General features: G+C 58.3%; 1 protein-coding gene across 1 annotated transcript; it reads left to right on the plus strand.

Annotated features, from left to right (window-relative positions):
- Positions 1-841: 841 nt before the first annotated feature.
- On the plus strand, positions 842-19794 carry MAPK8IP1 (mitogen-activated protein kinase 8 interacting protein 1). Its single transcript, XM_049890946.1, has 12 exons — positions 842-1049; positions 12013-12118; positions 14161-14466; positions 16045-16126; positions 16454-17266; positions 17432-17507; positions 18024-18196; positions 18440-18549; positions 18719-18835; positions 18974-19044; positions 19175-19273; positions 19605-19794. The coding sequence occupies exons 1-12, from the start codon at positions 949-951 to the stop codon at positions 19675-19677; spliced, it is 2127 nt and encodes a 708-aa protein (XP_049746903.1). The 5' UTR covers positions 842-948; the 3' UTR covers positions 19678-19794.
- The last annotated feature ends 287 nt before the right edge of the window (positions 19795-20081 follow it).

Here is a 20081-nt window from a genome sequence, read left to right on the forward strand (position 1 = left end):
GACATAAGGTAGGGGAAGTTGAGGGACTGAGAAGCCAAGAGGAAGGACTCAATTCACCTTTAGTAGCTGTTTGGGGCTGAAGAGAGCCTGGGGCCAGTCTTCAGGGAGGAGAGGGACAAGGTAAAGGGACAGGAATGGGGAGAGGCCTGGATCCTAGTGCAGGAGAGGGGTGTCGCCTGGATTCGGGTGACAACACATTCATATTACGTTGTATTTTCATAAACATGAGAGTGGTATTAATGTCCCCATTTCACAGATGAGAAAACCAGACCTTAGGACTGTCAAGTCACGAATGCAACGCCCCACCGCCTATTCACTGGGAATTCACGCCACGTCACTCCAAACCTTTCTGCTCTTCACCACCCTCTCTCCTTTCTCAGCGACCTTCCTTTCCTGCCTTCTTTGTCTGCTGCGGGGGAGCCAACCAGGGCCTTGGGGACTAAGGGGCCCGTCATTAGTTACCTGATGATGCCTGGGCGTTAGACCCGCCCCCAGGGAGGCTTTGTGGTGGGGCACAGGGACAGCATCAAACTTAGGGCGGAGCGAGGCCAAACCCAGAGGCCCCGAAGCGGGGGGGGGGGGGGGGGGGCGACTTCAGCACCTCGGCGAGCGCCCCGGGGCGGGGCTCGGCGTGCCGGGGGCGGGGCAGGGGGCGGGGCGCACGAGACCCCGGCGAGGGCCCGGGGCGCGCGCGGGGGCGCTCTCTCCAGTGCCGAGCGGTGCGCGGTCCGGAGCCGCGCCCTGCCCTGCGCAGGTGCGCCCGCGAGCCCGCCCAGCCGGAGCCCGGGTGGCGGCCCCCTAGCCGCGCCTACTTCGCCGCCGCCGCCGTCGCCGCCGCCGCCGCCACCGCCGCCGCCGCCGCCGCCGCCGCCGCCGCCACCACCTTCTCAGCCGCCGCCGCCTCCTCCTCTCCGCGCTCCGCCCGGATGGCCAGGGCTGGGCCCGAGAATGGCGGAGCGAGAGAGCGGCGGCCTGGGCGGGGGGACCGCGTCCCCGCCTGCCGCCTCTCCGTTCCTGGGGCTGCACATCGCGTCGCCTCCCAATTTCAGGTGAGAACCCCGAGTCTCGCGCGCCCCACCCTTCAGCCGGTACAGATCTGCCCCCCCCCCCACATACACACCGGACCCCGGGAGCGAGAGGGCGGCTTGGGCACAGGAGTCTCTTCACTGTACGGAGCCCACCCCAAGTCCCCCTCAACCTCCAGTCCAGACTGCCCCTGCATATTCATGGTGCAGCTCCCTCCGCCATTCCACATTCGAGGGTAGGAGATCCGGAGCTGGAGTTGGAGGAGGGGGCTCAGAGGCCGCCTGCGCCCCCACTTGGGGCTGCGGCTGGACCTAGGTCTGGATTGTGATCCCGGAGGAGGCACGTAGGCTGGAACTTTGCCTGTGCCCAATCCGAAGGCTTCTGAACCGAGATGGAAGTAGGCTGGTGTGCCCGGTGAGACCCAGTTTCTTGGGGCAGCTGACCACCTTGGTGCTGGAAGGAGGAGTCGGGGCTTCCTCCCCAGACCTGCCTGGCCAGATGGGCCCAACTCTCAGGTCTGGCTCCGCCTGGACCCTCTGTGGACTTCGGCAAGCAGTAGGCTCTAATCCTCCTCCCTCCCCGCCCTCCCTGCCACCGCCCCCCCTCCTCCCCGGGATCCTAGGCCCAGTTCTGGGAGGGTGTTCTGGTTTGGAGGGCCTAGGAGGAGCCAGGGACATTGGGAGGCCTTTGCTGGGATAAGTACCCAGACCCTGACCTGAACTCCCCCTCTCCAACCCTCCTCTCCCCTCCCCGCAATCTGGTGTTACCCGCTAGGAGGGAGATTTCAGAGAATTGAAGTGAGTGTTCTTGGGAGGAAGGATAGATGCCCCTCCCCCATAATCCTGACCTCACTTGGGAAGAAGAGGAGGGTGTAATTGCTCCAGAGCCTAGTAGAAGGGGCTTAGGCAAATCCCATTGTTTCTCCATATAATGAGCCTGTGCCTCCACCTCTCCTGGGGCCCCTAACCCAGTCGGGCCCCAGCTGGGCTCTGGCGCCAGCCCCTCTGACCAGAAGATGGCTGGCTCCCTGGCCCCCTCAGGTGGGCCAGGACCTCTGGGGATCTCTAATGGCATCATCAGGGCCAGGAACCTCCCCTGAGGCCCGGAGCTGAGCCGAGGCCCGGGGCTGAGCCAGAAAACCAGAGGGAAGGGGACCAGATGGAGAAGGCCAAGCTCTGTGGTTAGCGCCTTCAGACCAGTGGGGCCTCAGGCTGAGACTCCACCTGCCGTGGCACACATTGCCTCCATGGAAACACTGCTGGCCCAGACGGGGGCCCCTCGGCAGTGGAGGAGCATTGCACTTAGAGCCAAGGGTCTTGGTTCCAATTCTAGCACCACCAACTGTATGATTTTTGTCCTAAGTCCTAACTGCTAATATTAATCCCTGCGTAAAAACGAGACCACGGATATCGAGTCGGTGCTCAATAAGTGTCTGGAGGCATTTCTGTAGCAGCTTACTGTTCAGAGCTTTTCCCCAGTGTTGGCTCATTTAACCCTAGTGACCACCCTGTGAGTGAGTATTGGTATGCTTGTTGTAAAGATGAGCACATTAAGTTGCAGGAAGGCACAGTGACTTGCCTAAGGATCCTGAGATAGGCAGAGGTCGAGGCTGGAAGGGACCCCAGGTCTGTGTGTACGTATCCGCTGTCCCCCAGGTCCTGCCTCCGGCCTCTGCTCCCCAGGTACCAGTGTTTTCCATCCCTGCCCTGCCCCCTGGCAGACAGATTGTTACGAAGCTGTAGTGCAAACAGCTGATGGGGTGGACGCCAGCCAGTGAGTGTGTGTCCAGCTCCGGGCCATGTGGGCCGAGGGTGGCAGCATGCAATAAGGCTGAGGCGTGGGCCTGGCCTTCCAGGACACCATGGCCTGGCTGTGAAGACAAGGTCAGCTTGTGTGAATAATAGGGGTCTGTGTCTCAGGCCCTCAAGGCCTGCCCCGCCTGCTCCAACAGCCCTTGCTGCCCTTTCCCTTGTCCCGCCTCTCACAGCCCTTGGCCCAGCTCGATTTAACCCTGTGCAGTTAGTGCTGTTGGGCCTCTTTGTTGGGGTGAGGGAGCCAACTGGGCTGAGTTTGAATCCTGGCTTGGCCTTCTTAGCTAAGTGCCCCAAGATGGGGCACTTAACCCCACCAAGCCTCTGTTTCTTCTTTGCTTCTTCATTGCTTTGACCCCTTCTCAGGGCAGCCCTAAGACTCAGTTGGGACACTACATGTTGAGCGTTTCAAGAGCAATGAAGAGCCGTATGGATGTGGGGCTGTTTTGTGTGTGTGTGTGTGTGCGTGCGTCTGGGCCCTCAGCAGCACCGTCAGCTCCCAGAAGGCATGCGGGCTCAATACCTGAATGTTACGAGTGTTGTTGTTAGCGCTGAATTGGCCCCCACGAGTCATGACAACCACATGCACATGGAACGAAACGCTGCCCGGTCCTGCACCGTCCCCACCATCCCTTGCGGATCAGACAGTTTTCATCAGCTGATTTGGAAGTAGATTTCCAGGCCTTTCTTTCAAGTCCCTCTTAGTCTGGAAGTTCTGCTGAAACCTTTTCAGCATCATAGCTTCCACAGTGGAGGGGGTAAGTGTGATGTGGACCTAGGAGGATGGGGAACATTTGTTTGTTGGTGGTCGTTTTAAATAAACATGTTGGGGGCGTGTGTGTGATTAGAGAACTGCTCCAACCAATTACTAGTAGTTTCTCCTGTTTATGGTATCAGGTGAGGGATCTTCACTTCTTACTTTACATACTTCTGTATTATTACTATTTTTTTTAATAATGAGCATGGGTCACTTTTGTAACTTACAAAATAATAAATGAAAATTTAAAATTAAAGTGATACAAGTTGACTATAAAAAATTCTCGAAAAGATTTACACAATGGATAAGTTGGAGTTGGACAGGTGGAATAAAGGGGAGGGACGGCCCATGGGGGCAGAAACAGCAGGGACAAAGGGGTATTCACGGAGAGTAAAGTCAGCAGACTGCATTGGGTGTGTGGAAGGGGAACCCTAGGCCAAGGGAAGTCCTTTTACTTATGAGGAAACAAGAGAGGGGGAGGACTTTCCTGAGAACACACAGCAAGTTAGTGGCAGAGCTGGGATAGAACTCCCTGGATGGCGTTCTTGCTAGCCCACCACACTGCCTTGGGGATGAGAGATGAGGCTGCCAAGAGCTGACACCACCACCAGGTGCTGTCAGGTCCATTCCCACTCATGCAGACCCCACGTGAGTCAGCGTAGAACTGCACTCGGTAGGGCTTTCAGTGGCTGATTTTTTGGAAGTAGATTGCCAGGCCTTTCTCCCAAGGTGCCTCTGGGTACATTTGAACTGCCAGCCTTTCAATTAGTAGCTGAATGCTCAGCTGCGTCACCAGGGACCTCCTTATTGGTACTTGGTCGTTCTTGTTCTCTCCAAAAATATTTGTACTTTGCCAGGCTCACTGGGGAGGCACTCTAGAGGCACAGACATGGGCTCTGGCCATCACACAGGTGACGGTGTAGAGGGGAAACAGACAGACAGACAAGACTTTACCAGACAAGCTGGTGGGTGCCATGATGACGCAGGTCAGGTCATGTTGAGTGTTTCAAGAGAAGGTTCAGAGGTTCCCCAGAGAAAGGGAGATCTCTGCTCAGGCTTGGTGGGAGCCTGAGCATTGTGTGAAAGGGGTGGGGGTATGAAAAGGGGAGAGCAGCCTATGTGAAGAGTCCAGGGAAAGCAGGTGGGGGCAGGGTGTGTCTGACGCCCAGCCTGGTGGGTGTGTGGCCAGCCAGGTGAGTGGGAACCTGTAGGCCTTGTTAGGACCCTGGCCTTTTCACCAACAAGCAACGGGAGCCAGCAAGGGTTTAGGCAGGGAACAGCAGCATCAGATTGATATTTGGGGACAATCACTCTGGCTGCTGGGTAGAGAATGGATGAGGAGGCTGGGAGGCCAGCTGGGAGACTGGTCATTCTCAGGGGAGAAAGAGGACCGGGGAGAAGATGTGAGGAAGATTCAGGAGGTGAGTTGACCCACGTGGTGAGAAATTGGACATAAGGGATGGAGGAGAGGCAGGAGTCCGGGATAATGCCGGAGCCCCTTCGAGAGTGGGGGTAGGGATGGCCTAGGGGAGATGAGAGATTTGGTGGACCAGGATATGAAGGCATTTGGGGCCCTGCCGAATTTGAGGTTGGTGATCCTTGGGTGACCCAGTTGTAGGATTTCACTCATTTCTCTGATGCCAGAGCCTTAATGTTGGTCTTGGATTCCTGGGAATGGGCCACAACCCACAACTTGGGGCCTCAATGGGTCCTACAAACTGGGTCACTGCCAGCATTCCCACCTAGGGGTTCTCACCCACCCTAGGACACCATCTCTGTCCCTTGGCTCTGCTCTTTTTTTTCAGGGCTTGAAACTTTACTTGTTGAAAACATACGCAGTCACACACCATTTCAACAATTTCTACATGTACAACTCAGTGACATTAATTACATTCAAGTTGTGCAAACATTCTCACTATCCTTCTCTGAATTTTTCTACCACCCTTGACTTAGACTCACTGCCCCCTAAGCTTCTTATCTAATCTTTCAATTTATTGTTGTCAGTTATCTTAAAGATAATTCTTTAAAAGAGCACAATGGTCAACGTAGACATACTATATTAAGATAAACTATTTTTTGGTTCAATGAAACCTTCAGGAATAGTTTCAGTTTCAAGTTTAAAGATTATCTCAGAGCCATAGCTTTGGGGGTTCATCCAGCCTTAATGGCTCCAAAACGTCTGGCTTCTAAGGAGAATTTCAAATTCTGTCCTACATTCTTCCCCCTTTTGGTCAGGATTCTTCTATAGAATCTTTGATCAAAACAATCAGTAATGATAGCCAGGCACCATCCGATTCTTCTGGTTTCATGGCAAAGGACCTTAGCCTTCCTCTTATCTTCATTCATACACTATGTTGGAGCATTTACTACGTCCCAGGCCTTGTTCTAGGCACTGGAGATACAAGTGCTGGACACATAGCTCCCACTCGTGGGGTTGCCAGTGCCTCAGTCAACCAGTATTTCCTTTAATAACCATTTATTTAGCAACTTCTGTGTGCAGGGTCTTGGACTTGGTGCATGGATTGGAGCAAGGGTGGGGAGTCAGTGCCAAGCAGAATATGATGGCCCCTGCCCTGGGGAAACTGACAGCTCCAAGAGAGGGCAGGCCACCCAGAGCCAGGACTAGAAGTGGGGCGCTCAGCTGGTGTGACCTAGTGTAGAACGTTTGCCATGGAGAAAAGATCTCCACGGATTCCTCCACATCTCACAGCCACATGTCCACGAGATTTTCCTGTGGGTGATTCATCATGGTGAAACCATAGGGGCATATATTCTGCCTTTTTGCTCATTATATTAGTTGCCAGTTTCCACATTAATACACAGACTTTATAATGTTCATTCCAAAAAACTGCCCAGTGTTCCATCACCGGGTGGTCCCAGTTTAACCAAACCCCCTGGCTTTGGGCAGTGTTTGCTGTTGTGAGGAATAAACATCTTTGTTTAATAGTTTTTCCACATGTGGGATTGTTTCCTCCTGGTAGTTTCCCAAAGCTGCGTCACTGGGTCCCAGAGTTCTTGCTACATATGGGCATCAAGGTATTTAACCATGAAACACACATTATAACCCCAGGTGGGGGTTGTCCTTTGGACTCAGTTTATTGGGTTGGATTCTGTTTTTCACTGGGGATCACCCCAGTGTGGACATGGTAGGGAAGATAATTCCAGACCAAAGCAAGACGCCCAGCCTTACTCTAGGGTCCACCCAGAGCTGGGGGGGTCGGGATGGAGAGAGGGTCCTGAGAATGAACCTGGGCCTGGCTTGCTTCCCTCCCCCACCATTTCAGCCAGTGCCATCATCCCAGGAGGCCTGGACATCCTACCCCGGACTCTCTGGTGTAGGCGGGGACTCTCTAAGTCAAAAGGGGGACTGACTTAGAGCTTTTCAAGGGGAAACTCCAGAAAGACCCTGTGACACCCGTGTTTCATTCAACAACATTCTTAAGTTCCTGTTCTGCAGCACACATGTTGCCGTTGATCAGGGTGTATTCACTGCCTCCAAGGGTAGGCTGGTTGGCCTCCTCAGGAAGGTCAGAGAAGACTTTGTACAGGAGATTGGAGAGTGAGAGGTGGGGGACGATACAGGCTGGAGGGGAGGGAGGAATGGGTTTACAGGGCCTTCAGGCCACTAGTGAGAATTTTGGCTCGTTTCCCTAAAGCCTTGGATTGGTGCACATGGTTAACACACTAACCAAAAGGTTGGAGGCTCGAGTCCACCCTGAGGCACCTCAGAAGAAAGGCCCACTGAAACCTTAGGAACAAAGTTCTATTCTAGCATCACACATGGGGTCACCATGAGTCAAAATCAACTCAGTGACCATTGGTGGTTCCCTAAGGCCAGGAGAAGCTGTTGAAGCCTCGTGAGCTGGGGAGGAGTGACAGGGCCAGATTTGCATTTCAGACGTTAGTTTTGGCCAGACATTGGTTTTGGCTGCCTGGTGGAAAACGGCCTGCAAGGGAGCCAGAGGGAAATGGGGAACCCAGCCAGAGCTCAGCAGCTGAGCAACAGGTGTCCTGGCTCCCAGCTCTGTGCTGAGCATGGAGAGGGCCACAGAGACACAGGCTGAGCCCCTGGACCACAGGTGTCCCCTGTCATGAGGGGCTGGGTGATACCCTGGCTGGGACCCAAGGTCACTCAGCTGGCATCCAGGACCAGGCAGGCACAAGAATGGCCTTTAGTGCAGATTTGGCCTTGCTCAGCTAAACCCCAGCACATTACCACTTAACTTTTACTTTGTATACACTTCTAACTCAGCCCACTGCTGAGTTAAAGTCGTGCATCAGAAAGGTGGAACCAGGACAACAGGGAACATGACAACGCAAGGCAAGGAACAAGGCCATGAAGTAGACAGAATGTGAAAGGCATTGTTTGTTCAGGACCATTTAGGAAGGCTCAGCCCAGGGTGAGGGTCGTGGAGGACAGAATGTTCAGAAAGTTGTGAGGAGCCCAGCTGGCCAAGGAAAGGGCCGGGCATGGAAGGAGGAGGAGGTAAGGTTAAGGCAGGAAGAAAGGGCTTTGGGTGTAAAGATAGACTCCGAAGGTCAGAGAGGTCTCCTGAGACCACACTCATGACAGCATCACCAAATGTTAATTGGGAAGAGACCTTGGAGACCTTCTAACCCAGACGGCCAGCAGGTTTGGATTGATTGCTGTGGTGCCTTGCGTGTGAGGGACCAGATGGATCCCAGGCCTCCAGCCTCCAAGCTGGACATTGTGGCCATGCTCCCATACTGCCTCTCTTGAGAAGCACCCAACAAGTAAGATTAGGACCCCAACTTAGCCTGCCTCAGGGAAGCCAGGCCTCCAGGGTAGGCTTTCTGACCTTCAGCTCAGTGCTCTTTCCACCCCTGCCCAGTTAACTCAGGTCCTGCAAAGGCAAAGGACCTGACACACCTGTCCCTGCCCCACCCCACACCTGCCATCCAAGCAAGTGGGAATAGTGGGTGATGCCAAGGATGTAGAGATGAGCTAGAAGCCTCCAGCCCAAGGCCACAGCAGACCCTGAGGCTCTGCCCCTGACACTGGAGTTTGAGAGGAGGGGGTGCTCAGGATGTCCTTTGACAAACATCTGGCAGGCATGTGCTGAGTGCCTATTGAATGCGAGATGGCCTTGCCAGCTCTGCCCTCCAGGAGCACACAGTCCAGTTGGGAGAGGGGAGGGGGAAGCAGGGTGTGTACTGAGTGCCTGCTGGGTACAGGATGGGGGATGTCTCCATCTGCCTTTGATGATGCCTGGGGAGGAAAGCGGGGGCAGAGAGGGGAGCGGTATGGGGTGTTTCTGACCAAGGCCAGCTTCTGTCTGCTCCACCATGCTGTCTTATATCCAGGAAGATGGTGACACACCTCAAGAGAGGTGATGGCAGGAGAACAGTGACTGTCGTTGCCAGGGGGCTGTAAGGACTTAGAGGAGGCAGCCCCTGGGGGCCAGGACGGCTCCCTGGAGGAACAGAGCAAGCCAGGTTGAGAGCCTGCCATCGCTCCATCCCAAGCACTAAACTGGGCACGGGGGAAGCGGGGTAAGGCACTGCATCAGCCCTGAGGCGCCTGATCAGTAAAGGGCCAGTTACATAGGGAGCTGGGACCTGGAATACCAGGCCAAGGAGCCTGCCGCCACCAGGGAGCCCTGGAAGATTTGTGGGGGAAAGGGAGACAGAAAACGGTGATATTTCAGGCAGCTTTGCCTGACAGTGGCCAGTGTAGTGATGCAGGCATGGGGAGACTGAGTCAGGCCAGTGGGGTGGTCTGGGAGGGTGGAGGCGGGGAAGAAGCAGAAATGTGGGACAACTTGAAGCAAGATTGCCTATGGGACAGAGAAGGGAGAAGACACAGATGTGCTCAGGAGTCACTGGCAAAGTGTGGGGCATCTGAGGGGAGGGTCAGACGCGCAGGGGTCCCCCTTTCACCACCTTGGGGTCCATCCAGGCAGCCATCTCTCACGGGGTCCTTCGGGGCCGCGACCCCCCTAGCTAGCTTGGTCAACCTGGAGTCCATGAAGAGGAAGCAGGATGACGGGGCGGCGGCCGAGAGGTGGGAAGAAAGAAAGAAAAAGAAGGAATGGGGGGAGGGAGAAAAAACCAAAAAAATCCACCGCCGCCCTGTCGCCGTGCCCGGTCGACCCTGGTTCCGCGGCTGTGGGGCCCGAGGGTCCGAGGCCGGCGGGACGCGTGTGGATTGAACACTTACTTAGTGCTGGGCACCCAGGGTCTTGTCGCAGGGCTAGAGATGCCATCCTGTCCTGCCTGGCCAGACTGAGTCAGGGTTCCTGTGGCTTTGGGGTCGGGCCTTCCTCCCCGTGTCCCTGGGAACCACCAGCTTGGCTGCAGGTCGTAAGAGGCCTTAAACAGCCCCGTCCCTGCCCAAACCCCTCTGTGCAGGCCCCTCACCTTCCAGCGTCTGTTTCTCTCACTCCACAGGAAACACTGACAGTAAGCTTCCCTCACTAACAGGAAGCTCATTACCACCCAGCAGCCCTTCCACCCCTGCTCCTAGGGCTCCAAACACTGGCCTGTGCTTGGCCCTGCCTGGAGAGCCCCCTGCGCCCTTAGGCCCTTCCTGGGTCCTGAAGGATTGAGCCCCGGGGTGGGGGTGAGGGTTGTCCTGTTCCAGGTGGGCCCTAGCGGCCCCAGATCCACCCCAGTCACACCATCTGGACTAGGCTGGGCCTGCAGATGCTGCCCTGCTAAGGTGTGGGGGCTGAGCTGTGGCAGCGTGGATGGGGTGCCCGTGCATGGGGTGTTCCAGAAGCCCCCCCTTGCTCCCCACCAGGCACCTTGAGTGTGGCGCTGGCCCTTTAAAGCAGATCAGGGGCTGGCTTTTGGGAGAAAACATCCCAGATTTCTGCCATCTTCCTACCAGCCTGGGCTGGCCGGGAAGGGGGGCCACCCCAGCCCCCGACAGGGGCATTGGAAGGGCAGGTGGAGCCGGTGGCATCGATTGCAGTAACCTGATCCCGCGGGGGAGGCAGCACCAACAGCGGCAGCGCAACGGGCCGGGGGAGGGAGCCGCCTGCAGCTGAGGGCTGGGCTGGCAGAGCTGGGGCTGGGGCCTGGGTCGCAGCGCGGCCGCCTCTCCCTGCCCATCTATTTTTAATGAGCTCCCCAGGCTTCTGCAGCGGGCAGGACACTGAGAGGCAGGCCCAGGCGGTGGAGGACAGAAGCGCAAGCCCTGCCCTGGGCTCCAGCCCCCCCCACCCTCCTGGGCATGAGAGGGCGGCCCTGGGGCCCTGCAGCCCCCCGGCCGGGCAGGGCTCTCCATGCAGCTGGTGCTGAAGATGGATTCAAGCCCAGACAATGACAGCTGGTTGGAGGACCAGTGGGAACGCTGGTACGGGGTATGGGCCGGGTGGGGGAGGCTGGGGGCAGCTTAGGCAAGCACTGGGTCTCTGCTCCGTCTGATCCTGACAAGAGACAGGGTGTGCGGACCTCCTAGGCTCCCCCGGGGACTGGGCTACCACCTCTCCTCCATGACCTTGGACTAATGAATCTCCCTTGCTCTGTGCCTCGATCTCGTGGTCTCACTGGGGGAAAGGCTCAGACATTCTCCTAGGCTTCCCAAACATCCCACCCTCACCAAACCAGGCGGAATGGCCAGGACCAGGGGTGAGCAGGGGCAGGGGGCAGGCAGACACCTCAGTGGCTGACATAGCCCTGCACTCTCGGGTGAGGGCACGGGGCTGGCCTGGTGGCGGGGGGGGGGGGTCCATTGTAGCCAGTTGGGGTTCTGTTGAAGTGCTCTGGCCTGTCTCCTGAGGAAGTTGTATTGTCCCCAATGCGGAGCCTTCCCTGACCCCATCTGTGCAGTCTCCTGTTTAGGGTCTGAACACTGGGTAAGGAGGAGATTTTGTGGTTGAAGAGATAAGACCAAGCTGCAACTACCCACCTTGACGCACCAGATTCCCCTTCACTTGTTCCCAGGGCTCAAGAGGTGGGGTCTTCCTGGGCTGGTGGGCCTGGATCACTCCTCTGAGGCCGGGGAGGGACCTTAGGCCTTGTTGCTGCAGGGATTGCACATGGAGCCCCCTAACTCCTGGCATCCCTTGGAGTCTTCCACTCAGCTCTCTGCCTTCCATGGGTGAGCTGGCCTTGGCACCTGCCTTGACCCTGCCTGGGAGGCATTTTGCTGGCAGAACTGAGGCTAAGACCAGCTGGGCCTTCCAGGCGTTGCCTTCTGGTTGGCACCAAGATGGACACCTCCCAACCAGGAGGAGCTAAAGGAACCTGGAGCCTCCCCTTCCACTGCCACCCAAGGGACTGCCTTTTGGCACCAGCTGAGAACTTTGCCTGCTTGTTAGCAGCCCCCTGCATTGGTACAATTCTGTCCTCTGGGGGCTGTGATCTTCCCTCAAGAGGCTGCGCCTTGGGAAACGTCAGTGAACTCATCAGTCCCTCTCGGGTGTAACTTTGGCTTCCCATCCTTCCTAGGCTCACCCATGACATCAGCCTGGAGGAATTTGAGGATGAAGACCTCTCGGAGATCACCGATGAGTGTGGCATCAGCCTGCAGTGCAAAGACACCCTGTCCTTACGGGTAAGGGCAGGCTCCCAGGAGCCCCCAAGTCGGGGATGGGGGCAGGATCCTTGGGAACGGTAGTGAGGACCTCCTTCTGTGTTCAAGGGGCTTTTCAGGGTCTGCACAGTACCCTCGTTAAATGAAATAGCATGCAGGAAATATCTAATACAATGCTTGGCATACCTTGGTCAGTCAGAATTTTTTTTTTGCTAAGATTAAGGCAGGAGGTAGCCCCTTCAGCTGCCCACAAGAAGGGAGAAGGCAGAAGGTCTTGGGGTCTAGGGCAGTAGAAATCCGGGGCAGAGTTAGGGGAAGGCTCACAACTACCCTAACTTCTTTGGGGAGTGGCCCTGGCAGAGGGCCTGAAACAGCAGGGTGGAGTCTGATGGGATCTGCAGTGCTCTGGGGCAGGAAAGATGAGCCAAGGCAGCCCTGGCTGTTGTGGCTGCTGGCTGCTGTGCACCAGACCACACCACACGACCTTCCAGACCCTCTCTGGCTACCTTGTCCTAAAGTCTCCCACTGGGAAGTTAACATCGCTGCTGCTTTTGACCCCTTGGTTTTGTCACACAGCAGATGGTTCTCTTCTGTCCTGAAGGAGGTTTCTCAGCAGCTGGGGAGCCTGGGTCAGATGGGATCCCCACTCTGTCTTTCCAGAACAGGAAGAAGGGACTGGCTAGCTAGGAAATGGAAGGCAAAGCTCAGAGTTAGCTGTTAGCCACCAGGAGGGTGGTAGCTAAAGTAGGTATGGTATTAAGAATGTGGTTAGCAAAGGCACAGGAGCCCTGGTGGTGCAGTGGTTAAGTGATTGGCTGCTAACCAATATGTCAGCAGTTTGGACCCACTGGCCGCTCTGTGGGAGAAAGATGTGGCATTCTGCTTCCATAGGGTCACTATGAGTTGGAATCTACCCGACTGCAACGGGTTTAGTTTTGGTTTGTTTTTAGCAAAGGCAGATCTACAGTATGAGTTGGGGAGGGGTTCCTGTATCTATGTTGACTTCCTGCTGCCTCCAGAGATCTTATAAGATCTGCCAGGCAAGAGGAAACTGAGGGGTGCATAGCCCCCTAGTACCTCTTATCCCAACCCTCCACTCCTGGCCAGTCCAGGAAGGGATGGAGGCAGGGGCCACTTATTCTGGACTCTAAGGTCATACACCTGCTCTGAACTCCCACAGCACCACCCCCAGCCCCCAACAGGCACAAGCAGAACCTGGGAGAGGACAGCCCCCACAACCAACCAGGGCTCTGGGGCAGCACTAGCTAGGGGTGTAATCAAACCCTGTGGGCCCTTAGACAAGCGCAACACCTCTCTGGGAAGCTGGGAGGCAGTTGTATTATCCCGAACTAACTGGTGAGGAAATGGAAGGATCAGGGGATCTGTCCGAGGTGCCAGGGCGTTGGAGGCAGAGCTGGGGCTCTGAACTATCAAGGCAGGGGTAGGCTGAGAAAAAAATTCCAGGGGAGAGTGGGGAGTGCACTGACTGTTCCAGGTGCTCCCCACTCCTGCCCTTCCCTCTCAGCATGCCCCTTCGGGCAACTCTCAGGTCCTTCCGGTCTGCGCTGCGGCCTGCCCGCAATTCCTCGCCTGGCGGAGACTCAATTTCCTTCAAATACTAACCCCTCAGCCCCAGCTCCAGCCCCTGCGGGGCCAGAACTCCTTAGCGACCCCTGCGTCCCTATAGCAACAGCGGTGACCTCACTCTGGGCTCGGCTTACAACCCGGGTGAGGTCACCGCCCGTTGCCAAGGGAACGGGAGGGTGTAAAGAATCAGGAAGGGGGGAACCGTGGGGAGGGGAGGGGAGAGGTGTGGACTGTCGCAGGCATCAACAGAAGTGGGGTAGGAGGGGCGGAGTCGGCCTCGCGAGGCCTCGCGGATGGGCGAAAGGGAGCGACTGTTTCTCCCAGGGCTTTGCTCCCCTCCCTCTTCTCCCCCCTTCGGGGCCGCGGAATGGACTCTCCCAGGCGGCGGGGGACGGGGGGCGAGGGGCGGTGCGCGGCGTTCTGGCCCCTTCCCCGGCGGCCCCGCCCCCTGACACCCCTCGGTCCGCGCCGCGCAGCCCCCGCGCGCCGGGCTGCTGTCTGGGGGTGGCGGCGGCGGCGGCGGCGCGGGGAGCCGGCTGCAGGCGGAGATGCTGCAGATGGACCTGATCGACGCGGCGGGGGACACTCCCGGCGCCGAGGACGACGAGGAGGAGGACGAGGAGGAGCGCGCGGCGCGGCGGCTGAGCGCGGGGCCGCCGGAGGCTGAGCCCGGCCAGGAGTCTGCGCCCCGCAGCCAAGTCCAGGGTCCGGGGAGCGGGGACACGTACCGACCCAAGAGGCCCACCACGCTCAACCTCTTCCCGCAGGTGCCGCGGTCTCAGGTGAGGCGCGAGTGGCGTGGGGCGGGTCAGAGGGGGCGGTATCCCGAGATGGGCTGGGAAGGTGTGTGGGGGGGGGGGCGCTGAGCGCCTCCAGGGGCTCAGGTCTGGCCCTCGGATTGGGGGACGAAGAGGGCACTGCTGGTGTGGCGCGGGGAGGGTCCCTCGGCCTGGAGAGAGGCATGGAGAGAGGCTTCAGTAGCTAGCTCCTGGGCAGGTGGGCTCTGCGGGGCAGGTAGGATCCAGGGGTCCAGCTGGCTAATTTTGGAGCCTTGAGGAGGAACGGAAGGAGTAAAGGGTTGACGGGCATGGTGGAAGTGTTAGGGTAGGAAAGAAGTAGGGGATTCAGATAGTGGGATGGTTTGGAGCTTGGGACCTGAGGCTGTGAAAGTTTCTCCTCTAGGGTGTGGGGTTCCTGGTAAAGGTGGGGCAGAAGCAGGGCCTGGAGAATAGCGCATCTGAAATGGTTAGGGCCAAAGAAGGTCATGAGAAATTGGGGAGAGTTGGGAAGCTCAGGGGGAAGTGGCTGGGAGTCCCCAGAAGGCCTGGAAGAGAAATGGGGATAGAACCGCTTGGCGGAGTTGGGGGCCTAGGGCCCCTGGGCTGGGTGGCTGGATGCCAAGGAGGGCTGAGGAGGGTGGGGAGAGCTGGCTGTGGCCCTTTGTCTTCTAGGCCCAGTCAGGAGAGGTAGAGAGGGGGAGTCCAGGGAGGTGGGGCTGTTGGTGGATGGTACAGGGGCTGCAGGCAAGGGGGTTGATCCCTTTCCCAGGATCCTCTGGAATAGATTTTGGCAGCCAGACTTACGAATGTGAGGGCATGTGGGAGCTGTTAAGGGTGTTCCCCAGGGAGGGGGCCTGAGTTATGTGTAGGGAGCCCTGTATACAGGCACTGTGGCTGGGGGCGGGGGGCATGCCAGGGGGTTTAGAAGGTGGGATGGGCAGCCCAGGAGATCCAGGAAGGAGAGCTACGGACAACTGTGCCTGTCACTCCTCAGTCCTGTGCTACTGGCCAGGGTGGGGGTGGGGAGGGGGTATGTTAAGCATTTGGGTGATTCTTCTCAGTGTCTCTGTCCAGCGGCTGGGGAGACCCTTCCTCATGCTTTTGTCAGGCTCAGCCAAAGTGCCCCTGCCCCTTCCCTAGGCCTGGCCTCCTAAGTGCCAGGGCAGGGGTCACCCTGTCTCTGACTTGGGTTGGAATTAAGCATCTTACATGTAAACCCTCAACATCTGGGACTGGCGGTCTGGCTATGTCCCCAGAGAGGCCCAGCGTCTCCCCCTGCTCCTTTCCCCGTGCACCACCACACACATAGGCCGTCTCTACCTTTGTGAGGCTGATATAAGCATCTCCTTGAGGTTGGCTGACTTCCCTAAATCAGGAAGGAGGGAACCTTCAACCCTAGAGCCCTGACTGAGAGGGCTACTCTTCCTGCTTGCTTCAGAGCAGGGTTAGGGAGTGAGGGCTGTGACAAGTTAGGGGGGCAACGGACTGCCCAGGGATGGCCTGAGGGGGCAGGACCAGGGCCTCGCTGTGCCCGGCACTGTTGACCGCTTCTGCCACAAGGGCCCTTTGTCCCTGGCACAGGACACGCTGAATAATAACTCTCTGGGCAAGAAGCACAGTTGGCAGGATCGGGTGTCTCGGTCATCCTCACCCCTGAAGACGGGTAAGTCAGGCCCCTTCCCCTTACCTTTATTTCACCCTGCCCTGACTCAGTCCCAGCCTCAGAGTGCAAACCCAGCAGTCCCCAGTCTACCGAATAGAGGTCACCCACCTAGCCCGCAGCCCTGAGCAAGCCCCTCTGGGGGCAGAGGTCAGCTGTAGCATGACATGTGCATGAGTGAGTTGACTGGCCCCAGAGCCTGCCAACGGCCCATTGCCAGGGGCGGCTTTGTCTAGGTTTCTGGTGTCGAGATGCTGAGTGGAGAGAGCAGGTAGCCTGGGAGTCAGGGGTGTGGGCACCTGTCTCCAGCCCTGACCTGCCCGTCTCCAGGGGAGCAGACGCCACCACATGAACACATCTGCCTGAGCGATGAGCTGCCCCCCCAGAGCAGCCCTGCTCCCACCAAGGATCGAGGCACCTCCACTGACAGTCCTTGCCGCCGCAGTACTGCCACCCAGATGGCGCCTCCAGGTGGCCCCCCTGCCGCCCCATCTGGTGGCCGGGGCCACTCGCATCGAGACCGTATCCACTACCAAGCAGACGTGCGGCTAGAAGCCACTGAGGAGATCTACCTGACACCAGTGCAGAGGCCCCCAGACCCTGTGGAGCCCACCTCCGCCTTCCTGCCGCCGGCTGAGAGCCGCATGTCGGTCAGCTCTGACCCAGACCCTGCCGCCTACACCTCAGCTGCTGGGCGGCCGCACCCCTCCATCAGCGAAGAAGATGAGGGCTTCGACTGCCTGTCGTCCCCAGAGCGGGCTGAGCCGCCAGCCGGAGCATGGCGGGGGAGCCTAGGGGAGCCACCACCGCCTCCACGGGCTTCACTGAGCTCGGACACCAGCGCCCTGTCCTATGACTCGGTCAAGTACACGCTGGTGGTGGATGAGCACGCCCAGCTAGAGCTGGTGAGCCTGCGGCCGTGCTTCGGAGACTACAGCGACGAGAGTGACTCGGCCACTGTCTACGACAACTGTGCCTCCGCCTCCTCACCCTATGAGTCGGCCATTGGGGAGGAGTACGAGGAGGCCCCCCAGCCCCGGCCCTCCGCCTGCCTCTCTGAGGACTCCACGCCTGATGAACCGGACGTCCACTTTTCCAAGAAGTTCCTCAACGTCTTCATGAGCGGCCGCTCTCGCTCCTCCAGTGAGTGGGCAAGAGGGAAGCCGCTGGGGGCATGGGTGGGGAGAGCCAGAGTGAGGGCCTCAGGCCCCATCAATTCAGGTCATTAGGACTGAGGACTTTCTACCTACCCCCCAAACTTGGCCAGAGCTGGGACCACCCCCTCCAGCTCCATCTCCTCACCTACAGGTGCAGAGTCCTTTGGACTGTTCTCCTGCATCATCAATGGGGAGGAGCAGGAACAGACCCATCGGGCCATATTCAGGTAGGAGCACACAGGGCCACTCCCCTCATGGCCTGTGCCATCATCACCTCCTGACCATCCATCGCCTCCTCAGCCCTGGGCATGCAGTGAACACCCTCTAGGAACTGAGTCAGGCTGGTGACAGTGCAGTGTGGCCTGTGCCATGGTCAGTGTGGGAGCCCAGGACTGGCCCGGGGCAGGGTGCCTGACCACTCCCAAGCCCCCACCCCGACCGGGCCCTCAGGCCCCCACATGGAGTGCTTGCTTCCTCGTGACCCCCTGGCCCACAGCTCTGTCGGTGGCTCTGTTCACTTCCTCTCTTTGCTCCTGAGCTCCTTGGTGGCAGGAGGTGGGTTTGATAGGCTCTGGTCCCCCCCAGCAGCTAGCGCTGTGTCAGGCACACAGTGGAAGCTTTGGCAGTGTTTATTGAACTGATGCTGCCACCGCGGCTCCCTGCCTCCAGGGCAGGCGGAGGGAGGAGGGTCTGGCTGGAGAGGCCCTGCTGAGGGGATTCTTCACGTACCCGGTTGGGGACAGATTTGTGCCTCGACACGAAGATGAACTCGAGCTGGAAGTGGACGACCCGCTGCTGGTGGAGCTGCAGGCCGAGGACTACTGGTACGAGGCCTACAACATGCGCACAGGGGCCCGGGGCGTCTTTCCTGCCTACTACGCCATCGAGGTCATCAAGGAGCCTGAACATATGGCAGGTAGCGCCTCTTTCCCCTGCTGCTGCCTCCAGCCCCCTCGTCGGCCGTGCCCCTACAGGGGCCAAGCAGAGGTGATTCCGCCCATTTCATAGTTGAGGAAAGTGAGGCCCAGCAAAGCAGTGACATCTGTGGGTTGTGGCACCCCTTGCTGGCTCTGTCACTCTACACTCTTCACCCTCCTCTGCTGGGCTGCTCCCCGTTGCCACGGGTTTGGCCACACCTGACTTCACGCTCGCTTTGCAGCCGTGGCCAAAAGCAGTGACTGGGTGGACCAGTTCCGGGTGAAGTTCCTGGGCTCAGTCCAGGTCCCCTATCACAAGGGCAATGACGTCCTCTGTGCCGCTATGCAAAAGGTACCTGGATGCTCCTCTCTGCCCTTCCTAGTGTGTTGCCCACCCCCAGCCCAATCCCCATCCTCCCATCAGAGGCAGTAAAGACCTCTCAGGTCCCAAGCCCAGGAGCCGGGGCCTCTGGCAGAGGGACAGACGGTACCTGATGTGTCCTCTGCCCCATCGCCCACAGATTGCAACCGCCCGCCGGCTCACCGTGCACTTTAACCCACCCTCCAGCTGCGTCCTAGAGATCAGCGTGCGGGGCGTGAAGATAGGAGTCAAGGCTGACGACTCCCAGGAGGCCAAGGTGACTGCCCCTGCCCTGGCCCAGCCCTGGCTTACCTACCAGATGTGCCATGAAGAGGTATCCATCTTCTCCCAGCCTGCACCCCTGCACCCCTGCAGGCTGGGAGAGCACCTCTTGCTTCTCTTCTCCCTCCTGTAGGGGAATAAATGTAGCCACTTTTTCCAGTTAAAAAACATCTCTTTCTGTGGATACCATCCAAAGAACAACAAGTAAGTGGGGGTGGAAGCGGGGTAGAGGTGTTAGAGGGTGGTCTGGAACCGTTACACATAGGCCGGAGGCCCGAGCGGGCCTGGCGTGAGCCCTTGCCTTGCCCACAGATAGACTGCTGTGCTCCCACAGGTACTTTGGGTTCATCACCAAGCACCCCGCTGACCACCGGTTCGCCTGCCACGTCTTTGTGTCTGAGGAGTCCACCAAAGCCCTGGCGGAGTCTGTGGGGTATGTGTGCATGTGTCCTGCCAGGTCCCGGCCCCAGAGTGTCTTCTTCACGCTCAGCCCCATCCCTCAGTCCCCCCGACCACCCTGGAGGGAGGGCTGGGTGGTCTTGAAGAGTAGTTTCCTAAATTAGGGGCTGGACCTTCTTTCAAATGAAATTCTTGCTCAGGAAACCCGATTCATAGACAACAGAGCTGAGCGGCGCCGGCCAGGGGAGCCAGAGGCCCACCAAAGGCCCCCAAGGCTGCAGTTGGAGAACTCTGGGTAAAGAGCCTCTGCCTCCTCTCAGCAGTGGCCCCCGGTCACCCATGTGTCTTGTCTGCCTGCCTTCTAGGAGAGCATTCCAGCAGTTCTACAAGCAGTTTGTGGAGTACACCTGCCCCACAGAAGATATCTACCTGGAGTAGCAGCGCTGCCTGCCTCTACACGCCCAGGCCAGTGCCAGGACAGCTGGCTGCTGACGGGAGGTGGCCCTGCTCAGGAGGGGCACCCCACCACCACCAGAGGATGGGGGGTGGGGGCGGCTGGCTGAGGGTGGGGGCGGGCGGGGTTGGGGAGAGGCGAACACAGTTTATTGTAATATATGGGATTAGATTCATCTGTGGAGGACAGAGCAGGCTGCCCAGGGTTGGCAGGAGACAGGCTGGGGGTGTTGGGCCAGTGGCTGTGAAAGATACCCACCCATTGTTGAAGCAGAGGGTTCTGCCCCATCCTGTGCCTCACCCCCCTGCCTGGGCCCCTTGGCTGTTGGCTCCTGCCTTGACCATGCCCATGCCACCTGCGAGTGCCCACCCTACCCCCTGCCCCCGAC

The sequence above is a fragment of the Elephas maximus genome, chromosome 7 (genome assembly GCF_024166365.1).
Source record: "Elephas maximus indicus isolate mEleMax1 chromosome 7, mEleMax1 primary haplotype, whole genome shotgun sequence".
Classification (NCBI taxonomy): domain Eukaryota; kingdom Metazoa; phylum Chordata; class Mammalia; order Proboscidea; family Elephantidae; genus Elephas; species Elephas maximus.